The sequence below is a fragment of the Taudactylus pleione genome, unplaced genomic scaffold (genome assembly GCF_031769625.1).
Source record: "Taudactylus pleione unplaced genomic scaffold, aTauple2 ptg001254l, whole genome shotgun sequence".
Taxonomy (NCBI): domain Eukaryota; kingdom Metazoa; phylum Chordata; class Amphibia; order Anura; family Myobatrachidae; genus Taudactylus; species Taudactylus pleione.
In genome coordinates this window covers 1,213,121-1,234,305 of record NW_028285654.1, presented here as the reverse complement: position 1 = coordinate 1,234,305, position 21,185 = coordinate 1,213,121, and the positions used below count along the sequence as shown (strand labels likewise).

At 47.5% G+C, this 21,185-nt stretch overlaps 1 protein-coding gene across 4 annotated transcripts in view; it reads right to left on the bottom strand.

The window, feature by feature from the left end:
- Positions 1–21,185, bottom strand: part of FOXN3 (forkhead box N3) — a 214,324-nt gene that overhangs the window by 20,217 nt on the left and 172,922 nt on the right. For 3 of the 4 annotated variants that reach the window (XM_088462515.1, XM_088462516.1, XM_088462514.1), the window contains exon 5: positions 4,705–4,770. The exons of the other annotated variant lie outside the window; for it this stretch is intronic. In XM_088462515.1, the coding sequence (XP_088318641.1) occupies positions 4,705–4,770 (66 nt within the window). The remainder of the gene's footprint in view (positions 1–4,704; positions 4,771–21,185) is intronic. 4 annotated transcript variants of the gene reach the window in all.

Here is a 21,185-nt window from a genome sequence, read left to right as displayed (position 1 = left end):
TCCAGGCGCAGGCTGCCGCAGCGTTCTGATTGGCTGCTATAACTATTCATGACCAATCTTCCATCTCAAAAATATTTCCAAGATTAGACCCTTTCTCACCCAGGATGCCACCAAAACCCTCATTCACTCATTGGTCATCTCCAGATAGGACTACTGTAACCTCCTCCTATCTGGCCTCCCCAACTCCCATCCCTCTCCTCTCCAGTCTGTCCTCAATGCTGCTGCTCGACTCACCTTCCTCTCCAAACGCTCTACATCTGCCTCCCCTCTCCTACAAGCCCTCCACTGGCTCCCCTTCCCCTTCAGAACCCAATTCAAGGTTCTCACACTCACTTACAAGCCCTGACCCAATCTTCTCCCATATACATCTCTGATCTCATCACCCTTCACTCTCCTGGCCGCCCCCTTCACTCAACCAATGCACGCCGCTTCTCATGCCAACTGATTACTTCCTCCCACTCCCGCCTCCAAGATTTTGCCCGTGCTGCTCCCGACCTCTGGAACTCTCTCCCTCTCCGACTCTCCACCTCTCTTCAATCCTTCAAACGGGCTCTCAAGACCCCCTACTTTATCAAAGCCTTCCAGCTCCCATCCTAACTTGCTGCAACATACTCCTTCCTCCCTGCTTACCCCATCTGTGTCACCCCTGTCTGTCTGCCCCTCCCCTTTAGAATGTAAGCTCTTACGAGCAGAGCCTCTAACCTCTTGTGCTTCTCTTTACTTTTCTTTCACCTACTTCTTACCCCCCACCAGGGTACCTAATACTTGATTGTTTACGCTCTGTTGCATATCTAGGTGTTATGGTCACTTATGTATCAATGTATATTATCCATGTCCTTGTCCTATTTTTTACTGTAAGTCAGTTGTCAAATTATTTGTTTATGTACTATGTAAGGCGCTGCGGAACACTTGTGGCGCCATATAAATAAAGAACAATAATAATAATCAGAGTGCGCTCCAGTGATCTAGATAAATGATCCTCTCTGCAACTAGACTCATTGTGAATTATAGCACTGCACAAACTTAGGGGGCTCACATCTGAATCCCAACCCTTTTAGTTATAGGTCCTATTCCTAATGGCCACTCAACCAACATGCCACTCAAGTAGACAAATATACATTTAAGTTCAGGACATCCTGAAAACATGAACAGCTTCGGGTACATGAGAAATGCCATGGTACATGTACATGACTGAGTACAGCAGAAATGACCTTGCGTTATGTAAGGAGCGCCGCAGAAACGTGGGCCTGAGAATACGGCCCAGGGACTTATCTGACAGCTCTCCCCAAATAACCTCTAATGCTGTGGAAGCCACCGATGGCTAAAGATGGGGATGAACTAAAATAGCTAACTAGACCACGTGAACCAAACTAAAGTCCTTTATGCCTAAGCACAACTAGAGAGAGGCCCACACACTAACTTCCTTTCTATGGTCAGACGTTTCCCACTGCCATAATTACATGAGACACCCTCCCACAAGCTAGAACTGCAGCACCCATATAATACAGCTCATTGGGAAGGAATATAGCACCCTGGGGATGTAGCTCCCGGGGTAAGTGCTGGGTGCAATGCTGTTACCACACGCGGTAAGACCACGAATAGCCCCGAGGCAGGAGGGTGCGGAACAGATATCCAAATCCGCTAGTCGTGGGTTTACAGTGTGATCATCCGCATAGCCAGGAGCTAAATCCCTGCGATGGTAACGGAAATCCCCCATTGTCACATACATGAACAATACCTCTCACACAGAGATTTGCAGTCTCATTAGCAGATTTGACAAACTACAGGATATCACTGAATCAGACCTTGGTAAATATCACATCTGTATTTATTCAGGAGGTGCTTTGGCATTGTGAGCGCAGAGAAAGTACTGAGGTGCTAATCTGGCCTTGGCGGGAGAGAGGACAGATAAGGATTAGCAATTCCTACTTCTAGTGTAGCAACAAAACCCAGGTCCCACAGAAAGGCAGGTAACCCCCGTCCCCCCAGTGCCATGTAAATATAATCATCGTCCCTCTATAACGTACACAATGAGCCCTGATGCTGTCAGCAGCATTACATGAACCCCGAGTATGTCCATCATAAGCCTGCTGGCACCATGCAGACAGACATCTAGGACGCTGCGGCCGCGGTTTAATCTGTAAGTTTATAAGATAATATAAAGTACAATAGCGGTTAGTAACGGAGGTAAGGGACAAATCGCATGACATGCCGAGAGTCTGGCAGCCGGTGTCTCGGTAGCAGGCTGACTGTCAGCCGTACTTATTGCTCTGCCAAGAGACTTTGAAAAGGAGATAATGATATGAAGGATGACCGCTAAGAAAAACATTCGACGTACTTGTTATTTCAATGAAAGAAACTAAAAAAACTACACGGGATTGCGGATTTAATTCATAATCACTATTTTGTATTGGGAATGGACCTGGTGTCCTATTCAGCAATATGTGTCATAAAACGTGTAGGGTCCTGTAACTGAACATTTTAGGGCTGTGTGTGTAGCCGAGATCTGCTCTCTAACTAGCTGAGCGTAATCAAGTACTAATTACAGCCGAGACGTGAAGCAGCCGGAGCTGTTGAAGCTACACATGTATGGATAATCATAATATTGAATTTATTTTTGACAATTTCCATTTAAGTGACAGCTGTTTGTGAATAATTTACCAGCAGCGGATTCTAATTCCCTGTCACATGCAGACATTCCTGGAACGATATAGTACCATCATCCCTGGCAATGCCAGGTCGCCCGCCCGCCGGCACCGTGTCCGGAAGAGAAGCGCGCGCTGCGCTATAGTGACGGCACGCTACGGAATTGTGAGAGCCAGGAAAACATGATCAGACCGAATGACAAAACGGGGGATGGGCGCAGCTTGGCACTAGGAGCCGGTGCCAGGTACTGTAGGCGTAAGACAAAGCTGGGAATTATATCCTTATAACAGGGCAGAGCTAAGCAGCGGGATGGGGATTCCTGCATGCACACACATCACACCAGGTGACACCCTGTATACAGGTCAGTACCATGGATGCCCCCACAGGCTGGATAATGGCTCAGCCCACAGCAACAGCACCCCCCTGTGTGACCCGTATGCTTTAACCCTTTAGTTGGGGAAACCTACTATCTTATATTCAAGAAGTAAAGAACAATGCAGCCAAGTTAGTAGCCATGAATACAAGGTACATAGGTTACAAAGTGGCACTTATCCAACAAAGAGTAAAAACAGCCCCCACCCCCCCCCCCCCCCCCCACACAAAAACTAGACTTCTAAGGATCATCTGCGGGGGCAGCGGGTGGCCAGGGGGCACTAGCTCCACCCCACCAGCCCCTGTATAAGAGTTGTCTGAAGGTGGAGGCCCCCTTTATACCCGTTTTGTAGCCATAATCACCAGGGTCAGTGCTCAGCAGCAGCTATTTGTCAGGTGTCAGTGTGAGCTGGGTAATAGCCGCGGTAACTACACTATCACTATCTATGACATCACACATCCGCTCTCTCTACCACTGCTATATTTCTGCCGGCAGGGGGCAGCTGGGGTATCCTGACAGGTAGAGCGCAGGTATAAGGACAGCAGGTAGAGAAGGACATGGAGGTGTGCGGTATCCTGAAAGGTAGAGTGCAGGTATAAGGACAGCAGGTAGAGAAGGACATGGAGGTGTGCGGTATCCTGAAAGGTAGAGTGCAGGTATAAGGACAGCAGGTAGAGAAGGACATGGAGGTGTGCGGTATCCTGACAGGTAGAGTGCAGGTATAAGGACAGCAGGTAGAGAAGGACATGGAGGTGTGAGGTAGCCTGACAGGTAGAGTGCAGGTATAAGGACAGCAGGTAGAGAAGGACATGGAGGTGTGCGGTATCCTGACAGGTAGAGTGCAGGTATAAGGACAGCAGGCAGAGAAGGACATGGAGGTGTGGGGTATCCCGACAGGTAGAGTGCAGGTATAAGGACAGCAGGTAGAGAAGGACATGGAGGTGTGCGGTATCCTGACAGGTAGAGTGCAGGTATAAGGACAGCAGGTAGAGAAGGACATGGAGGTGTGCGGTATCCTGACAGGTAGAGTGCAGATATAAGGACAGCAGGTAGAGAAGGACATGGAGGTGTGGGGTATCCTGACAGGTAGAGTGCAGGTATAAGGACAGCAGGTAGAGAAGGACATGGAGGTGTGAGGTAGCCTGACAGGTAGAGTGCAGGTATAAGGACAGCAGGTAGAGAAGGACATGGAGGTGTGCGGTATCCTGACAGGTAGAGTGCAGGTATAAGGACAGCAGGCAGAGAAGGACATGGAGGTGTGGGGTATCCTGACAGGTAGAGTGCAGGTATAAGGACAGCAGGTAGAGAAGGACATGGAGGTGTGCGGTATCCTGACAGGTAGAGTGCAGGTATAAGGACAGCAGGTAGAGAAGGACATGGAGGTGTGCGGTATCCTGACAGGTAGAGTGCAGGTATAAGGACAGCAGGTAGAGAAGGACATGGAGGTGTGAGGTATCCTGACAGGTAGAGTGCAGGTATAAGGACAGCAGGTAGAGAAGGACATGGAGGTGTGAGGTATCCTGACAGGTAGAGTGCAGGTATAAGGACAGCAGGTAGAGAAGGACATGGAGGTGTGCGGTATCCTGACAGGTAGAGTGCAGGTATAAGGACAGCAGGTAGAGAAGGACATGGAGGTGTGCGGTGTGCTTGTATCTACCAATAAGTGTACATAAGTGTCTACTCACAACCTGCGTGTAAATCATGGGGAGAGTTCAATAGCATCATGGTCGTGGCAGCAGCAATGTCGGAATCTGGAAAAATCAACCAATAGACACGTTACTTATTACCACGATGGAGTGCGCGCTCACTTATAGTCTCTATGACAGATTATAGGAGTAACCCACCACCGCGGTGCGCACGGAGAGAACGCTGCACAGGGAGGGGTCAGACAGTCGCTTGTGTGGCAGCCATGTTTGGGGTTAGTCACAATCACGCGCCTCCTAACCTTCAACAACTATTTTTAGGAATGACCACATCCAGGAAAGACGCATTTTACATTCGGATGGATCCGTCTTCTGCACGGTGGCGGCGTATATTCGGTGACTGATCTATTTCTATGTTCCCTATACTGAGCACAATACAGGATATATACATGATAAGCTAGCGCAGGTAAGTGTGCCAGGCACATGGTCAGGGAATGAGCAGCCATGTATTAAAGAAACATGACCTCAGTAATCAGTGTGGCAGCTCTCACTTCTGTACTCTGCGAGAGGGATCAGGAGATTGTATAGACAGCACTGCAGAATGTGTTATTCATACAGATAAAGACCAAGTATAATAAAACAGGTGGTGTTACCCCTAGCAACAAGCATTCACCTTTACTTTCTAAGCTGTACTAACAAATAACAGCTATTCATGAAAGTTTGGAGAGAGATAAAATTGTGAGATAAAGTACCAACCAATCAGCTCCTGTCATATTTCATACAAAGCCTGTAACATGGCAGTTAGGAGCAGATTGCGTGATACTATGGGGTCTATGTACTAAGTCTTGTAGAGAGTAAGTGGACGGGGATAAAGTACCAATCAGCTCCTGTAATTTTTCAAACATATAAAGTTTATAAAGTGACAGCTAGTAGCTGATTGGTTGGTACTTTATCTCTGGCCGCTCCAGGAAACACCTTTCACACACTGGAGCTGCCATTCCTCGATAGCGCCCGCGGTACCCACCCGAACACTGTCCCCCGACAACTGGCAGGGTCTTTCCCGATTACACCCCCTCCACCATTGCCCTAAAAGCACGAAGAGGCGAGCAGTTATGCTGCCATGGTAACCGGTCTCCATGACGACAGTAAACATCCTTCGCACGTTGCTGTCTGTACTATATTACCAACCAACTTAATCCAATTAGCTGCGAACAGCTCTGCGGCTCTGTGTTTGGGGGATTATTCAGGGAAAACAAATAAAAATGACAATCTGCTAGGGAAAGCGCGTGCGGAGGACCTATGCCCATACCCCGGGCAGGTACGTATCAGGCACAGAGGTGATGCAGGGTGCTGCTGGGAGAGAAGAGCATAGCAATAATAATGCAGGAAAGCAGAAGTAGCACAATACACAGGTCAGTGACTATGGCAAGCACGCTATCCGCACGCTACCAAACTGAGCGGGTGTACAGACATCATGTTATATATGCAGAGATATAAGGGTCAAAGTTCTCATACCATAGAGAGTAATAACTAGCACAGTATGTTCTCTGTTATCAGCCTTTCTAGTGAGGACCATTTACAGATGTGTCTTTGATCATCTAGCCTCAATACGCCATGTAGCGCGATATGTATGTCGCAAGTGAGCAGTCAGGTCCTGTGCAACTCTGCAAGTGTCGGGGGTCTTTTTGGGCGTCTTTTTATGCGTTGCTACTAAGACGCACCAGGAGACTCTGCTGATTAATTTGATATGAGAACGTGTATATCTGTGCCCGACTGTAAACAGAACTTGGCGTGGAAAAAAGCAGCGCCCGCCGCACCGTATCACTACCCATGCTGATAGAGAGACTCCGTCACACATCAATCAGCACACCCTTCTGGCGCGTCCTAGCAGCATCGCATTGTGACTTAGACGCACATTAGCAGTGTCTGACGGGACGGAGAGAAGCGCTGTGACCCACCTGCAGCAGGGACGAGAGGGGACACACTTGTACACTAACTTGCTGGTGTACACAATGTTATGGACATATCTTACAGTAACTTATATAGGGGTCCTTAACTAATTCTTACAGAAATTGCAACAACGCAAACAGGCCGGTCCTGATCTGTACACTTTCTGTGTTCACACTAGACGCCTACGGATGTGAACGTTTCTATGGCGGAACATGACGGAGCTGGAAAGATTTGTAGTGAATAAAAGGAGGAAATCACATTTTAATATAAAATAATGCAAGAGCAAAATGCTTAAACAATACACAGCAACGTAGCATTAATGTACGTCCCCCCCCACCCCAAATAAGGAGATGTGACCATTTGTACAGTGCTTCCCTCTATATGAAAACCTTTGTACTAATCAGCTTTAGGGATAAAATGTGAGAGTGTGCAGCTGCTGTATCCCTGAGACATCTGTGCGCACAATGGTCGCAGCACAATCATTCTATACAGAGCAATGTGCTGCCGATCATAGACAGGACAAGAGCGCAGATACATACACTGAGATCATACACAAGACAAGAGCGCAGATACATACACTGAGATCATACACAGTACAAGAGCGCAGATACATATACTGAGATCATACACAGGACAAGAGCACAGATACATACACTGAGATCATACACAGGACAAGAGAGCAGATACATACACTGAGATCATACACAGGACAAGAGCGCAGATACATATACTGAGATCATACACCGGACAAGAGCGCAGATACATACACTAAGATCATACACAGGACAAGAGAGCAGATACATACACTGAGATCATAGACAGGACAAGAGCGCAGATACATACACTGAGATCATAGACAGGACAAGAGAGCAGATACATACACTGAGATCATACACAGGACAAGAGAGCAGATACATACACTGAGATCATACACAGGACAAGAGCGCAGATACATATACTGAGATCATACACCGGACAAGAGCGCAGATACATACACTAAGATCATACACAGGACAAGAGAGCAGATACATACACTGAGATCATAGACAGGACAAGAGCGCAGATACATACACTGAGATCATACACAGGACAAGAGAGCAGATACATACACTGAGATCATACACAGGACAAGAGAGCAGATACATACACTGAGATCATACACAGGACAAGAGAGCAGATACATACACTGAGATCATACACAGGACAAGAGCGCAGATACTTACACTGAGATCATACACAGGACAAGAGCGCAGATACATACACTGAGATCATACACCGGACAAGAGCGCAGATACATATACTGAGATCATACACCGGACAAGAGCGCAGATACATACACTGAGATCATACACAGGACAAGAGCGCAGATACATACACTGAGATCATACACAGGACAAGAGAGCAGATACATATACTAAGATCATACACAGGACAAGAGCGCAGATACATACACTGAGATCATTGACAGGACAAGAGCGCAGATACATATACTGAGATCATAGACAGGACAAGAGCGCAGATACATATACTGAGATCATAGACAGGACAAGAGCGCAGATACATACACTGAGATCATACACAGGACAAGAGCGCAGATGCATATACTGAGATCATACACAGGACAAGAGCGCAGATGCAAACACTGAGATCATAGACAGGACAAGAGCGCAGATACATATACTGAGATCATACACAGGACAAGAGCGCAGATACATATACTGAGATCATACACAGGACAAGAGAGAAGATGCATACACTGAGATCATACACAGGACAAGAGAGAAGATGCATATACTGAGATTGTACAGAGAATAAGAGAGCAGATACATATACGGAGATTGTACAGAGAATAAGAGCAGATACATATACGGAGATTGTACAGAGAATAAGAGAGCAGATGCATATACAGAGATTGTACAGAGAATAAGAGCAGATACATATACGGAGATTGTACAGAGAATAAGAGAGCAGATGCATATACGGAGATTGTACAGAGAATAAGAGAGCAGATGCATATACGGAGATTGTACAGAGCATAAGAGCAGATACATATACAGAGATTGTACAGAGAATAAGAGAGCAGATGCATATACGGAGATTGTACAGAGAATAAGAGCAGATACATATACGGAGATTGTACAGAGAATAAGAGCAGATGCATATACGGAGATTGTACACAGGACAAGAGAGCAGATGCATATATAAAGACTACATACAGAACTGTAAGAAGAATGGATACTGCCCTACTGTCCATACAAGCAGAATATACCCGGAGAGAATTGCAGCCAGCATACAGAAGAAGGAATACTGTGCAAGTCCATACATACCCAGAACTGAAAACTACAGAAGTAGTTATGTGCTCTGAGTCTGCATAAACTATATGAGAATGTAACATGTGCCACAAGACCAGCTTTACTAATGTATACACTGATTTGTTTCACAAGGGCCGCGACGACGCAGCTCGTCCTCCTTTATCAGACGTTATCGTGCTCCACGCCACACCCCCATAGCCGTCTCTTCCGCCACACCCCCATAGCCGTCTCTTCCGCCACACCCCCATAGCCGTCTCTTCCGCCACACCCCCACAGCCGCCTCTTCCGCCACACCCCCCACACCCCCCACAGCCGCCTCTTCCGCCACACCCCCCACAGCCGCCTCTTCCGCCACACCCCCCACAGCCGCCTCTTCCGCCACACCCCCCACAGCCGCCTCTTCCGCCACACCCCCCACAGCCGCCTCTTCCGCCACACCCCCCACAGCCGCCTCTTCCGCCACACCCCCCACAGCCGCCTCTTCCGCCACACCCCCCACAGCCGCCTCTTCCGCCACACCCCCCACAGCCGCCTCTTCCGCCACACCCCCCACAGCCGCCTCTTCCGCCACACCCCCATAGCCGTCTCTTCCGCCACACCCCCATAGCCGTCTCTTCCGCCACACCCCCCACAGCCGCCTCTTCCGCCACACCCCCCACAGCCGCCTCTTCCGCCACACCCCCATAGCCGTCTCTTCCGCCACACCCCCATAGCCGTCTCTTCCGCCACACCCCCATAGCCGTCTCTTCCGCCACACCCCCATAGCCGTCTTGTCCAATCAGCTGCTTTTGGACGAGAAGTAAATAAAATGTACAGAGCAGCAATTAGGAGGCATAACGGCGCGGAGCTTCATTCACATCCACACTACTAGAAGTCAGATGATGGCATGGTCTAATTCCTGGCTCCCACTCCAGGGACTGGCGGATAAGACACTAAGACCTCTGGACACAAAGCAGGAGATGAAAGCCAGTTACCCACAAGAGAGTACTTGCCCCAGGCCTCTTACACACAAGGGATGCAGCCAGGGGGTGTGAGGGGTCAGCAGTAGAGGTTTCGCTGGGTGGGATCAGAAGGCACCTCTCTGCCTCCTCACACAGCACAGTATGGACCATTGATCAACGCCAGCTCTGGCGCCCATTCCTCCATGTGGCCAGGTCTGAGTGTAGGGACAGGGGGAACAGCCAGCCCTGGAGAACTAACACAATTCGCTCGCCTATATAACCAGCAACAGCTGTTGATGAACTACAACTCCCAGCATCTAATACTCTAATGAACAAGAACAACGCATGCTGTAGTCAGCTCATCATGCCTAGCACAGAGAGACATACAGGGAAGTGTAGAACAGTATTCAGTACTTTCACCGTTTGGTTTATTGGTTTGGAATGGGTCTGTGTGCGCAGCCTCCGATCACCCCCAATTATATCTGTTCTGCTCCCTTAAGGGGTTCCTTGAAGAAGATAACCCCATCACCTTACAGGGCAGCCAGCACATACAGTAATCAGTGACTACAGGGGCCTATCCAGTTAGCGATGTTTGCAGGCGATTGAACGATAACGACGTCGCTATCGTTCAATCGCGTGCATGCATCAGGCACTATTATGTCGGAAACGACCAGCGATGCGCGTGCCCGCTGGTCGTTTCCGACATCTATCATCGCCCCTACATGCTGGTCAATCTTTCAATCTGACGATCACATCAGGTTCAGCATGTACAGGGATGATGGATGTCCCTACACTGAACGCTCAGTCTAGGGACATCGCAGACAGAAACTACAGCACGATTACAATGTCGCAATCGTGCTGTCGTTTCTATGTCTAGTAGTGGATACGCACCTTAAGATAGAACCCAAGTGTCGTATTAATTTAATACATTTAATATGTTTTTAAAAATAAACACAAAATAGACCAGAAGTGAGTATAGCAGGTGGAGTTCTGTTCCTAGTGTTACTAGCAGCTCCCAATGCTCAAAGCATAAGGTAAATATAGGATACACAATGGGAGTGCTTTCAGTATAGTAGAAATGTGATGTAAATAGGTAATGCGGTCCAAAGGGCGGGACACGTTCACACACAGTGCTAAGTACAAAGGACAAGATAGAACACATACACACACAGTGCTTCGTACAAAGGACAAGATAGAACACACACACAGTGCTTCGTACAAAGGACAAGATAGAACACACACACAGTGCTTCGTACAAAGGACAAGATAGAACACACACACACACAGTGCTTCGTACAAAGGACAAGATAGAACACACACACACACACAGTGCTTCGTACAAAGGACAAGATAGAACACACACACAGTGCTTCGTACAAAGGACAAGATAGAACACACAAACACAGTGCTAAGGACAAGATAGAACACACAAACACAGTGCTAAGGACAAGATAGAACACACAAACACAGTGCTAAGGACAAGATAGAACACACAAACAGTGCTAAGGACAAGATAGAACACACAAACACAGTGCTAAGGACAAGATAGAACACACACAGTGCTAAGGACAAGATAGAACACACAAACACAGTGCTAAGGACAAGATAGAACACACAAACACAGTGCTAAGGACAAGATAGAACAACACAAACAGTGCTAAGGACAAGATAGAACAACACAAACACAGTGCTAAGTACAAAGGACAAGATAGAACACACAAACAGTGCTAAGGACAAGCTAGAACAACACAAACACAGTGCTAAGTACAAAGGACAAGATAGAACACACACACAGTGCTAAGGACAAGATAGAACACACACACAGTGCCGAGGACAAGATTGAAGACACACACAGTGCCAAGGACAAGATAGAACACAAAAATAGTGCCAAGGACAAGATAGAACACACACACAGTGCTAAGTACAAAGGACAAGATAGAACACACAAACAGTGCTAAGTACAAAGGACAAGATAGAACACACAAACACATGTACAGCAGGTAAAATAATACCCCTTTCAGACAGAAATCCAAATTACCGGTTTAAACATTTCAACCCTGTAATTTGGTGATTTACACAGGACCTTTTTCTGTCTGAAAGGGTCATCCAGGGTCTAAATTCCCAGGACTTCGACCAGGGTCGGAGACATGGGAATTTAGTCCCGGGTTGACCCTTTCAGACAGAAGAAATACCTGTGTAAATCAGCTAATTACCGGGTTGAAATTTTCGACCCGGTACTATGCTCTTTTGTCTGAAATGGGGTACAGACAGAGAATGGCAAAACAACCCGGTACGCAAAAGACGGGAAAAATCCGGGCTTGTTGCCATTTTCTGTCTGAAAGTGGTATAAGTATTGAACACATGAACATTTTTCTCAGTAAATGTGTGTGTAATGTGGCTATTGTAATGATATTTTTACCAAATGTCAGCAACAGCCCATGCAATCCACACATGCAAAGACATCAAACCATAGATGTCCATAAATTATGTGTAATAATGTTAAATGACACAGGGAAAAAGTATTGAACACATAAAGAAAGGGAGGTGCAAAAAGGCATGGAAAGCCAAGACACAAGCTGAAATATATCAGTAATTAGAAAGCAATCCAGCCCCTTGTCAGTGCAAATTAATATAAACTGGTTCAGTCCCAACTGATCGCCTATAAAAAGGTGTCTCATTACTAAGGTGTCACACAAGAAACATCTCATGATGGGTAAAAGCAAAGAGCTCTCTCAAGACCTTCGCAACCTTATTGTTGCAAAACATACTGATGGTATTGGTTACAGAAGGATTTCTAAACTTCTGAATTTTCCAGTGAGCACTGTTGGGGCCATAATCCGAAGTGGAAAGAACATAATATCACCATAACCAGCCACGACCAGGTGCCCCTCGCAAAACAGAGGAGTGAAAAGAATTATCAGAAGAGTTGTCCAAGAGCCAAGGACCACTTTTAGAGAGCTTCAGAAAGACCTGGAATGAGCAGGTACAATTGTTTCAAAGAAAACAATAAGTAATGCAGTGGTACCGCCATGGCCTGTATGCACGCTCACCACGCAAGACTCCATTGCTGAAGAAAAAGCATGTTGAAGCTCGTTTAAAGATTAATGAGACCAAAATGTTATTTTTTTTGGATGCCATAATACACCCCATGTTTGGAGGAGAAATTTCACTGCACATCACCCCAAAAACACTATACTAACAGTGAAGTTTGGAAGTGGGAACATCATGGTGTGGGGCTGGTTTTCAGCATACGGTACTGTTATACTTCATATCATTGAAGGAAGGATGAATGGAAAATGTACCAAGACATTCTTGATAAAGATCTGCTGCCATCTACCAGGATGCTGAAGATGAAACGAGGGTGGTCATTACAGCTAGACAATGATCCCAAACACACAGCCAAGGACACTCTCTATTGGTTTCAGAGAGAGAAAATAAAGCTGCTAGAATGGCCCAGCCAATCACCTGACTTGAATCCAATTGAAAGTCTATGGAAAGAACTAAAGATCAGAGTTCATAGAAGAGGCCACGGAACCTTCAAGATCTGAAGACTGTTTGTGTGGAAGAATGGGCCAAAATCACACCTGAGCAATGCATGTGACTAGTTTCTCCATACAGGAGGCGTCTTGAAGCTGTTATTTCCAACAAAGGTATTAAATACATTTCAGTAAGCGTGTTCAATACTTTTTTCCTTTGTCATTTCACATTATTACACAGAACTTAATTTATGGACATTTATGGTTTGAGGTCTTTGCATGTGTATGGATTGCATGGGTTGTTGCTGACATTTGGAGACAATGTCATTACAATAGCCCCATTACAACTATATTTACTGAGAAAAAAGTTGATGTGTTCAATAATGGTATTTTTGTACCTACCGGTAAATCCTTTTCTCTGATTCCACAGGGGACACTGGAGGTGCTTACGCTTGGGTATAGAGGCGTGGATAGCTGGAGCTGGCACTTTAAAATTTAGAAGTGTGGAGCTCCTCCCCCTCTATGCCCCACCAGCCCTCAGTTTAGAAAATGAAGACCGAGAGGAGGTGGAGAACAAGCGGAGTGAAAGGGAGAGAAGACAACACAATAACTGAATCATACAACATACAGAACAAAACCGAACAGGCAGGCATAGAGCGCAGTGGTGGGCGTCCAGTGTCCCCTGTGGAATCAGAGAAAAGGATTTACCGGTAGGTACCAAAATTCCATTTTCTCTTTCATCCACTAGGGGACACTGGAGGTGCTTACGCTGGGGACGTCCCATAGTTATCCCCACGGGCGGGAGTGCTCTGTGGCGCCTGTGGAACAAGGCGGCCAAAACGGGACGCTGAAGAGGCAAATGTATCAAATTTGTAAAACTTGACAACTGAAGACCAAGTGGCTGCCTGGCACAATTGTGACGTAGATGCTCCTCTACCGGCCGCCCATGACGCACCCACAGAACGTGTGGAATGAGCCGAAATTGACGAAGAAGGCGGACGGTTAGCACTAACATAAGCTTGACGAATAGTCAGCCGGATCCAACGTGCTAAAGTCTGCTTAGACGCTGGCCAACCCCTCCGAACCACATCATAGAGGACAAAAAGTGACTCAGACTTACGAAGGGAAGCAGTCCTGTCAACATAGCTGCGGAGAGCCCTAACTACATCCAAGGTAGAAGAACCAGAGTCCTCCACCAACGATGGTACCACAATAGGCTGATTGATATGGAAAGCCGACACGACCTTAGGAAGGAAAGCGGCTATCGTCCGGAGTTCCGCTCTATCCGCATGAAACACTAGGTAAGGAGGTTTATAGGAAAGAGCCCCCAATTCCGAAACCCTACGAGCCGAAGCGAGAGCCAGGAGGATGACCGTCTTCCAAGATAGGTACTTAAGATCAACCTCCTCCAAAGGTTCAAACATGGCCGACTGAAGGAACAGAAGAACTAGATTAAGATCCCAAGGATCAATTGGATGTACAAAAGGAGGTTGCACGCGCAAGACCCCTTGAAGAAACGTCTGCACCTCAGTAATGAGGGCCAATTTCCTTTGAAAGAAAATGGAAAGGGCAGAAACCTGCACCTTTAAGGTTCCCAGACGAAGGCCAGAATCCAGACCCGTCTGGAGGAAAAGCAGAAACCGGGATAAGCGAAAGGTCCTAGACAGAAGATCCCGACTGGAACACCATGAGATATAAGCGCGCCAGATGCGATGATAATGCGCAGCCGAAACTGGCTTCCTGGCGCGTAGTATGGTGGGAATAACCGCGTCTGGGATACCCCTACGTCTTAGGATATCGGTTTTAAGAGCCACCCTGTTAAACGTAGCTGCGCTAAGTTGGGGTGTATGAAAGGGCCCTGCTGTAGAAGATCCGGGCGCAGAGGAAGGGGCCACGGATCGACTGATAATAGGGACCGAAGGTCTGAGAACCAACTTCTCCGAGGCCAGTTCGGGGCCACGAGAACTACCAAGGCTGACTCCTGTTTTATTCTTTTTAGAAGACGAGGAAGAAGTGGAATCGGAGGGAAAAGGTAAACGAAGTCGTAGGTCCACGGACTTGTCAGAGCGTCTACTGCTTCCGCCTGTGGATCTCGTGTTCTTGACACGTAAACTGGAAGCTGACGATTCAATCGTGACGCCATGAGAACCACCTGAGGACATCCCCATCGACGTATCAGCGCGTTGAACACGTCTGGATGAAGCTTCCATTCCCCGGGATGGACATCCTGTTGACTTAGGTAATCCGCTTCCCAGTTGTCCACACCCGGAATGAATACCGCTGACAGGATTATCGACTGATTGTTGGCCCACCGGAGGATCCGAGATACCTCTCACATAGCCATGCGACTCAGAGTCCCTCCCTGGCAGTTGATGTAAGCGACAGCCGTCGCGTTGTCGGACTGAACTCTTACCGGACGAGCCTTTAGCAACTCTGTTGCCTCTAACAGAGCATTGTAAATCGCTCTGAGTTCCAACACATTTATGGGCCACTTCTGTTCTAGAGGGGACCATCGACCCTGAAAGTGATAATCGAGGACTACTGCGCCCCATCCTCGAAGGCTGGCATCCGTGGTTATGATGATCCAGTCCCACATGCTGAATCGTTTTCCCGCTAACAGATTGCTGGATTGTGTCCACCAAAGAAGGGCTACTCTGGTAACCGGGCTCAGACGGATCTGTCGATGTAGGAACAGACGAGACCCTGACCCCTGTGCTAACAGGTCCAGTTGAAACACCCTGGAGTGGAACCGGCCGAACTGTAGTGCCTCGAAAGCAGCTACCATTTTCCCCAAGAGACGCAGACAAAGAAGCATTGACACAGTCTTTGTTTTGAGGACCAGCTGAACTAACAGTCGGATATCCTTGGCCTTGTCTGTTGGAAGAAAAATTCTCTGAGATTTCGTATCCAATATCATGCCAAGAAATAAAAGTTTCTGGGACGAACTGAGATTCGACTTCTTGAAGTTGATTGTCCAACCATGTTGGATTAGAATGTGATATGTCAGTAAGGCATGATCTGATAGAAGAGGCACCGATGGAGCCTTGAGTAACAGATCGGCCAAATAAGGTATTATGTTCACTCCTGATGACCGAAGGAGAGCGATCATGACTGACATGAGTTTGGTGAAGATGCAGGGAGCCGAGGATAACCCGAACGGCAATGCCTGAAATTGATAATGATCCTTCAAAATGGCGAAACGCAGAAAGGCCTGGCGTGGTTCCCAAATGAGAACATGGAGATATGCGTCCTTGATATCCAGGGATAATAGGAACTCCCCTGGTTCCAAGCTCGCTATTACTGACTTTAGAGACTCCATCTTGAAACGATACATCTTCAGATACCGGTTCAAGGACTTTAGGTTTAAGGTGGGCCAGACCGAGTCATCCGGCTTGGGTACTACAAACAGGTTTGAGTTGAAGTTCCGGCACTGGAACTATCACAGAAGATACTACTAGAGACTGGATAGCCTCCTGTAGAACCTTGGCTCTTTCTGCCTGTATTGGCAGACTTGTAGTGAAGAAGCGAGGTGGGGTGGGGGGGGGGTCTCGAAATCTATTCGGTACCCCAGGGTAATTAGTCTTCGGATCCATGGTTCTATGGAAGTCTGGTTCCAAACTCGTTGAAATCTCTGCAGGCGGCCTCCCACTGCAGATGGTCCCAGGTGGGACGGAAGACCAGCATGCCACTTGTTTCTCAGCTGGTTTAGGCTCTGGTCTACGAGCAACCCTCTGCCACCTCTTGGTTGCGTGGGCGCACCTCTGGTCCTACCACGAAAGGAATGTGTCGCCCGAAAGGAATTAAACGAAGGTCCCGTGTAATTTCTTCTGGGAGCCGATGCAGCTGACGGGAGGAAAGAAGATGTACCCCCTGTGGTTTGGGATATCCATTTGTCTAATTCCGGCCCGAACAGCATGTTGCCAGTGAATGGTAGACTTTTCATCGCACACTTGGATTCTGCGTCAGCTTGCCAAGCGCGTAGCCAGAGGGCTCTGCGGGCCGAAATCGCCGAAGCAGATATGCGAGCACTAATCTGACTGATATCCTTTGAAGCTTCTCCCATGTAAACTGCAGATTCACGGATGTGTTCTGCTAGTAGACGTAACTCTGCTCTGGAATTACCTGAGTCCAATCCTGTAATCAATTGATCGGCCCAGGAAACCACCGCCTTGTTAACCAAAGTGGTAACAAGTGTGGGCCTGAGTTGAGCACCCGCTGCTGTATAAATAGATCTTAACGTTGTCTCCAACTTACGATCCGACGGATCTTTTAGTACTGTAGCTCCCGGTACTGGGAGTGCTGTTTTATTTGAGAGACGGGAGACAGACGCATCTACTGGAGGAGGGTTTTCCCACTTGTCCATCATGGATGAAGGAAAAGGGTAACTAGATGAAAACCGTCGCGGAATCTGGAACCTCTTATCCGGCTGCTTCCAAGCTACCGAGAGCTGTTGCTGAAGTTGCTGCGAGAACGGAAAAACTGCAGTGCTCTTCGGTTGTTCGTTAAATAATTCAAACTCCTGTGATGGAGGAGTTATATCCTCAGGTAAATTCAGAGTCTTTCTGACCGCCAAAACTAAAGATTCCACCCCGGGAGAGGTGGACTCTAACTCCTGAGGGTTGTCCTGTAACGCTTCCTCCAATTCCCCTTCTTCGGTATCCTCCATAGTAAGGAATTCTTCCTCCGACTCCTCTGACTGGAGAACAGTCGTCAGAGTACGCTTTGGTCTCTGGTAGGAAGTGGAGGGTGCGGATGCCGCTATGCCCATAACCTGTACCAAGGTGTCTAGAGACTTAGTTAGCCCCGCCACCCAGGGAGGTTGAGACTTACGTGCCTCAGCTAACTCTGACGTTAAGTCTGACATAACGCCTACCATGTCAGCGGCCCACGGCGGAGCAACTGAGTCAGGAATAGCCATCGGTGGATCAATTGTTATACAAGCATCACATAACGTGGACCCAGTGGCATGCGGCTTAGATAGTTTGTTGTCACACTTAGAACAGACAAACATCTTTTGAGCTGCTTTAGTTTTGTTTGACATGGATACACACAGTCACCCAGACACACAGCAGTGATGAGAAATAAAACAGAAGGCTGGTTGGGACACAGAGGAAGAGGTACCCCCTCCCACAGATTAGATTCCCTGCACTGACACCCCAGTGTTACTCACAGCCTCTTGCCAGGGATGTAGACAGGAGAATCTGCCTTCTGCATGTGCCTGCACACTACCTGTGGTGGAGAGATGTGGCAAACAACAGGTTAAAACGGGCTCCAAGCTGCTCTAATAGCCATTGCCGCGTTAATTAGACCAGGGAGCCCGCGCTATTAGGCTCCGCCCCCTTTCTTCTCAAGTCCGAGGGACTGTAAAATGGCCACCACGCTGTTATCACCTCCCCCCTGCGCTAGCCCCGCTGAGAAGGAGCCGCTAGTCGCGCTCATCAGCGGGGAGGGAAGCATAAATCATTTAGCAGGCTTATCGCGCTCTCTGCAAGCCAGCGCTGGCAGCGGGGGGCAGGAGTCGGGGAAAGTGCATGTGATCATACTCACTGCGCTGCCCTCTGGATGGCTCCTCTGTATTATCAGCACTCTCCTCACAGCTTCTTCTTGGAGGCAGTCTGTGCTGTGTGTGCTGGCGTTAAGGAGCCGTCAGTAGCTTTTAGTTTAAGCACTGCACACTCCTTCCATATTAACCCAGGAGGTTAACAGGTCGCCAGGTACCCGGTCCCCACCTTTAGAGAGGTGTAGAAGGGTACCTCATAAACAATGTAAAAGATGTTATAAAAGAAATAAAATAAGTGACTTGCTGGAGCACAGCAGGTTGTGACCAGCTCCGTAGGCACATTTTCTAAACTGAGGGCTGGTGGGGCATAGAGGGGGAGGAGCTTCACACTTCTAAATTTTAAAGTGCCGGCTCCAGCTATCCACGCCTCTATACCCCAGCGTAAGCACCTCCAGTGTCCCCTAGTGGATGAAAGAGAAGCTTATTTTACCCACTGTATATTAGTAAATGTAAACTGTACTATATTTAGTTGGTTCCCGGAAGGGGGCATTACGGACCTTGAAGGTAGCGATGTGCTGCCGGGGTTAAAGTTATCGTCAACCCATTGTTCTCCATAGAGGCGTCCTGCATAGGCTGGTTTCCGGAGATGGGCGTCACCTGTCTTTAGCGAGTGCAGAGGCTGTGCTGTGTCAAAGTTACTCCAACGCGTTTCATCCCGACAAAACTATTTCAAAGAGAATTGCTGAAAGCAGCAGGGGACTCCTTGGATCTCTCCCCACATTATTCGGTACAGCAGGAACCAAGCAAATGATGTGGGGAGGATTAGAAGGAATCTCTCATGCCTGCAACAAACACCCTTGACAATGTCCAGCAGTCGGGTAAACTGACACAGCACAGCCACCGTACTCTCCGATCCATTACTTGGAATGAATTCTGTTGCAGAAACTGATTACATGCATTCTATAGAACTGCAGAAAGTCGGAAATAACACCTTGCGCCAAGTTCCATGTTAGCTGGCTGATCAGAGAAATAAAAACTCACATTGAATACCTCTGACCATAGTAAATAAAGCACTTTCTACAGAGACATCGTACATCCGAGCCATCAGGGCCTGGTTGCACAATTGTCCCGAGAAAATGGGTAAAAACTTACGAAAATCAAAATGCGCTGAGATTATTGTTAGTGATGCGCAACCTACTGTAGCGACAGCCGCGTGACGGCATGAGAAATCGCACATGCCGCCAAACACTTAGAACGCAGTGATGATGTTTTAGTACAAGTCTGTTACTGCACTCATGTACTGATGAACACGCGAGTAGCACGCTAGGGGGAGGAGGATGTGACAATGTGGGGGGTACGGGTGAGTGATGGGCGACATACAGCAGCGCGGAGATCACATCAATGCTAAACTCGCATAACACAGAACAAACGAACTTTGCATTTTATTCCAACAACACTGCTGAGAAACTGTGCAACTCTCAGCCCTGGGCATAGAGCGTATGACGATGACACAGAAAAGTTCCCGTCTAGTTTTGCACCAGTAGGGCCGGCATTTATACATGTAACCATTCGCTTACCATCTCTCGCCAGAAGGCGAGGCACCGAGGGGTTACAACAAGGACACCATTACATCAGCTCTCACATTACAACACACCAACAAGACATTCTTTCCAGATCATATAATCGCTGCAGCTCTCAGCTTCACGTCAACCCCCAAGGGAGGCGCACGGATTGGGCTTCACTCCTTCTCAGACATCCAATTACAGTCATTCACGTAATATCTCAAGATGGAAAATCGAACGCCAATAAACACTGATAGAAGTAAATTACATATAAAATGTAAAAGGTCTATGTACAGATTTTGTAACCCCAGTTTCTGTATTTCTTACACAAAAGAGCAAAATCCAAAAACAGACTGTGACCACTAGGGGGCAGCATCTAATGGTATACAGTCATGTTGATAAAAAAAAAAATGTAGAATTTTAGCATGTCGACATATTAAGTCAGAATGTGGACAAAACTACGGTGCGTACACGGTACGATATCTATGAACGATAACGATATCATCCAACGATATATTGTTCATTTTTATACAGTGAATGACCAACGAAGTGCGTTCCCGCATAAATGATAACGATATCCAAGATCGTCCGTACATGCAGGCCAATATGGACGATATCATCAACTTTGCCTGTTCAGAAATGTGGCAGGATGACTCACTGAACGATATCTTTCCAGTCATTGGTGGTACAGATGGTTGCGTGTGTACCCAGCATGAGCCTGAAAAGGGGCATACAGACTAGACGATTGGCTTCATGAGCGACATCGTCTAGTGTGTCCCCGG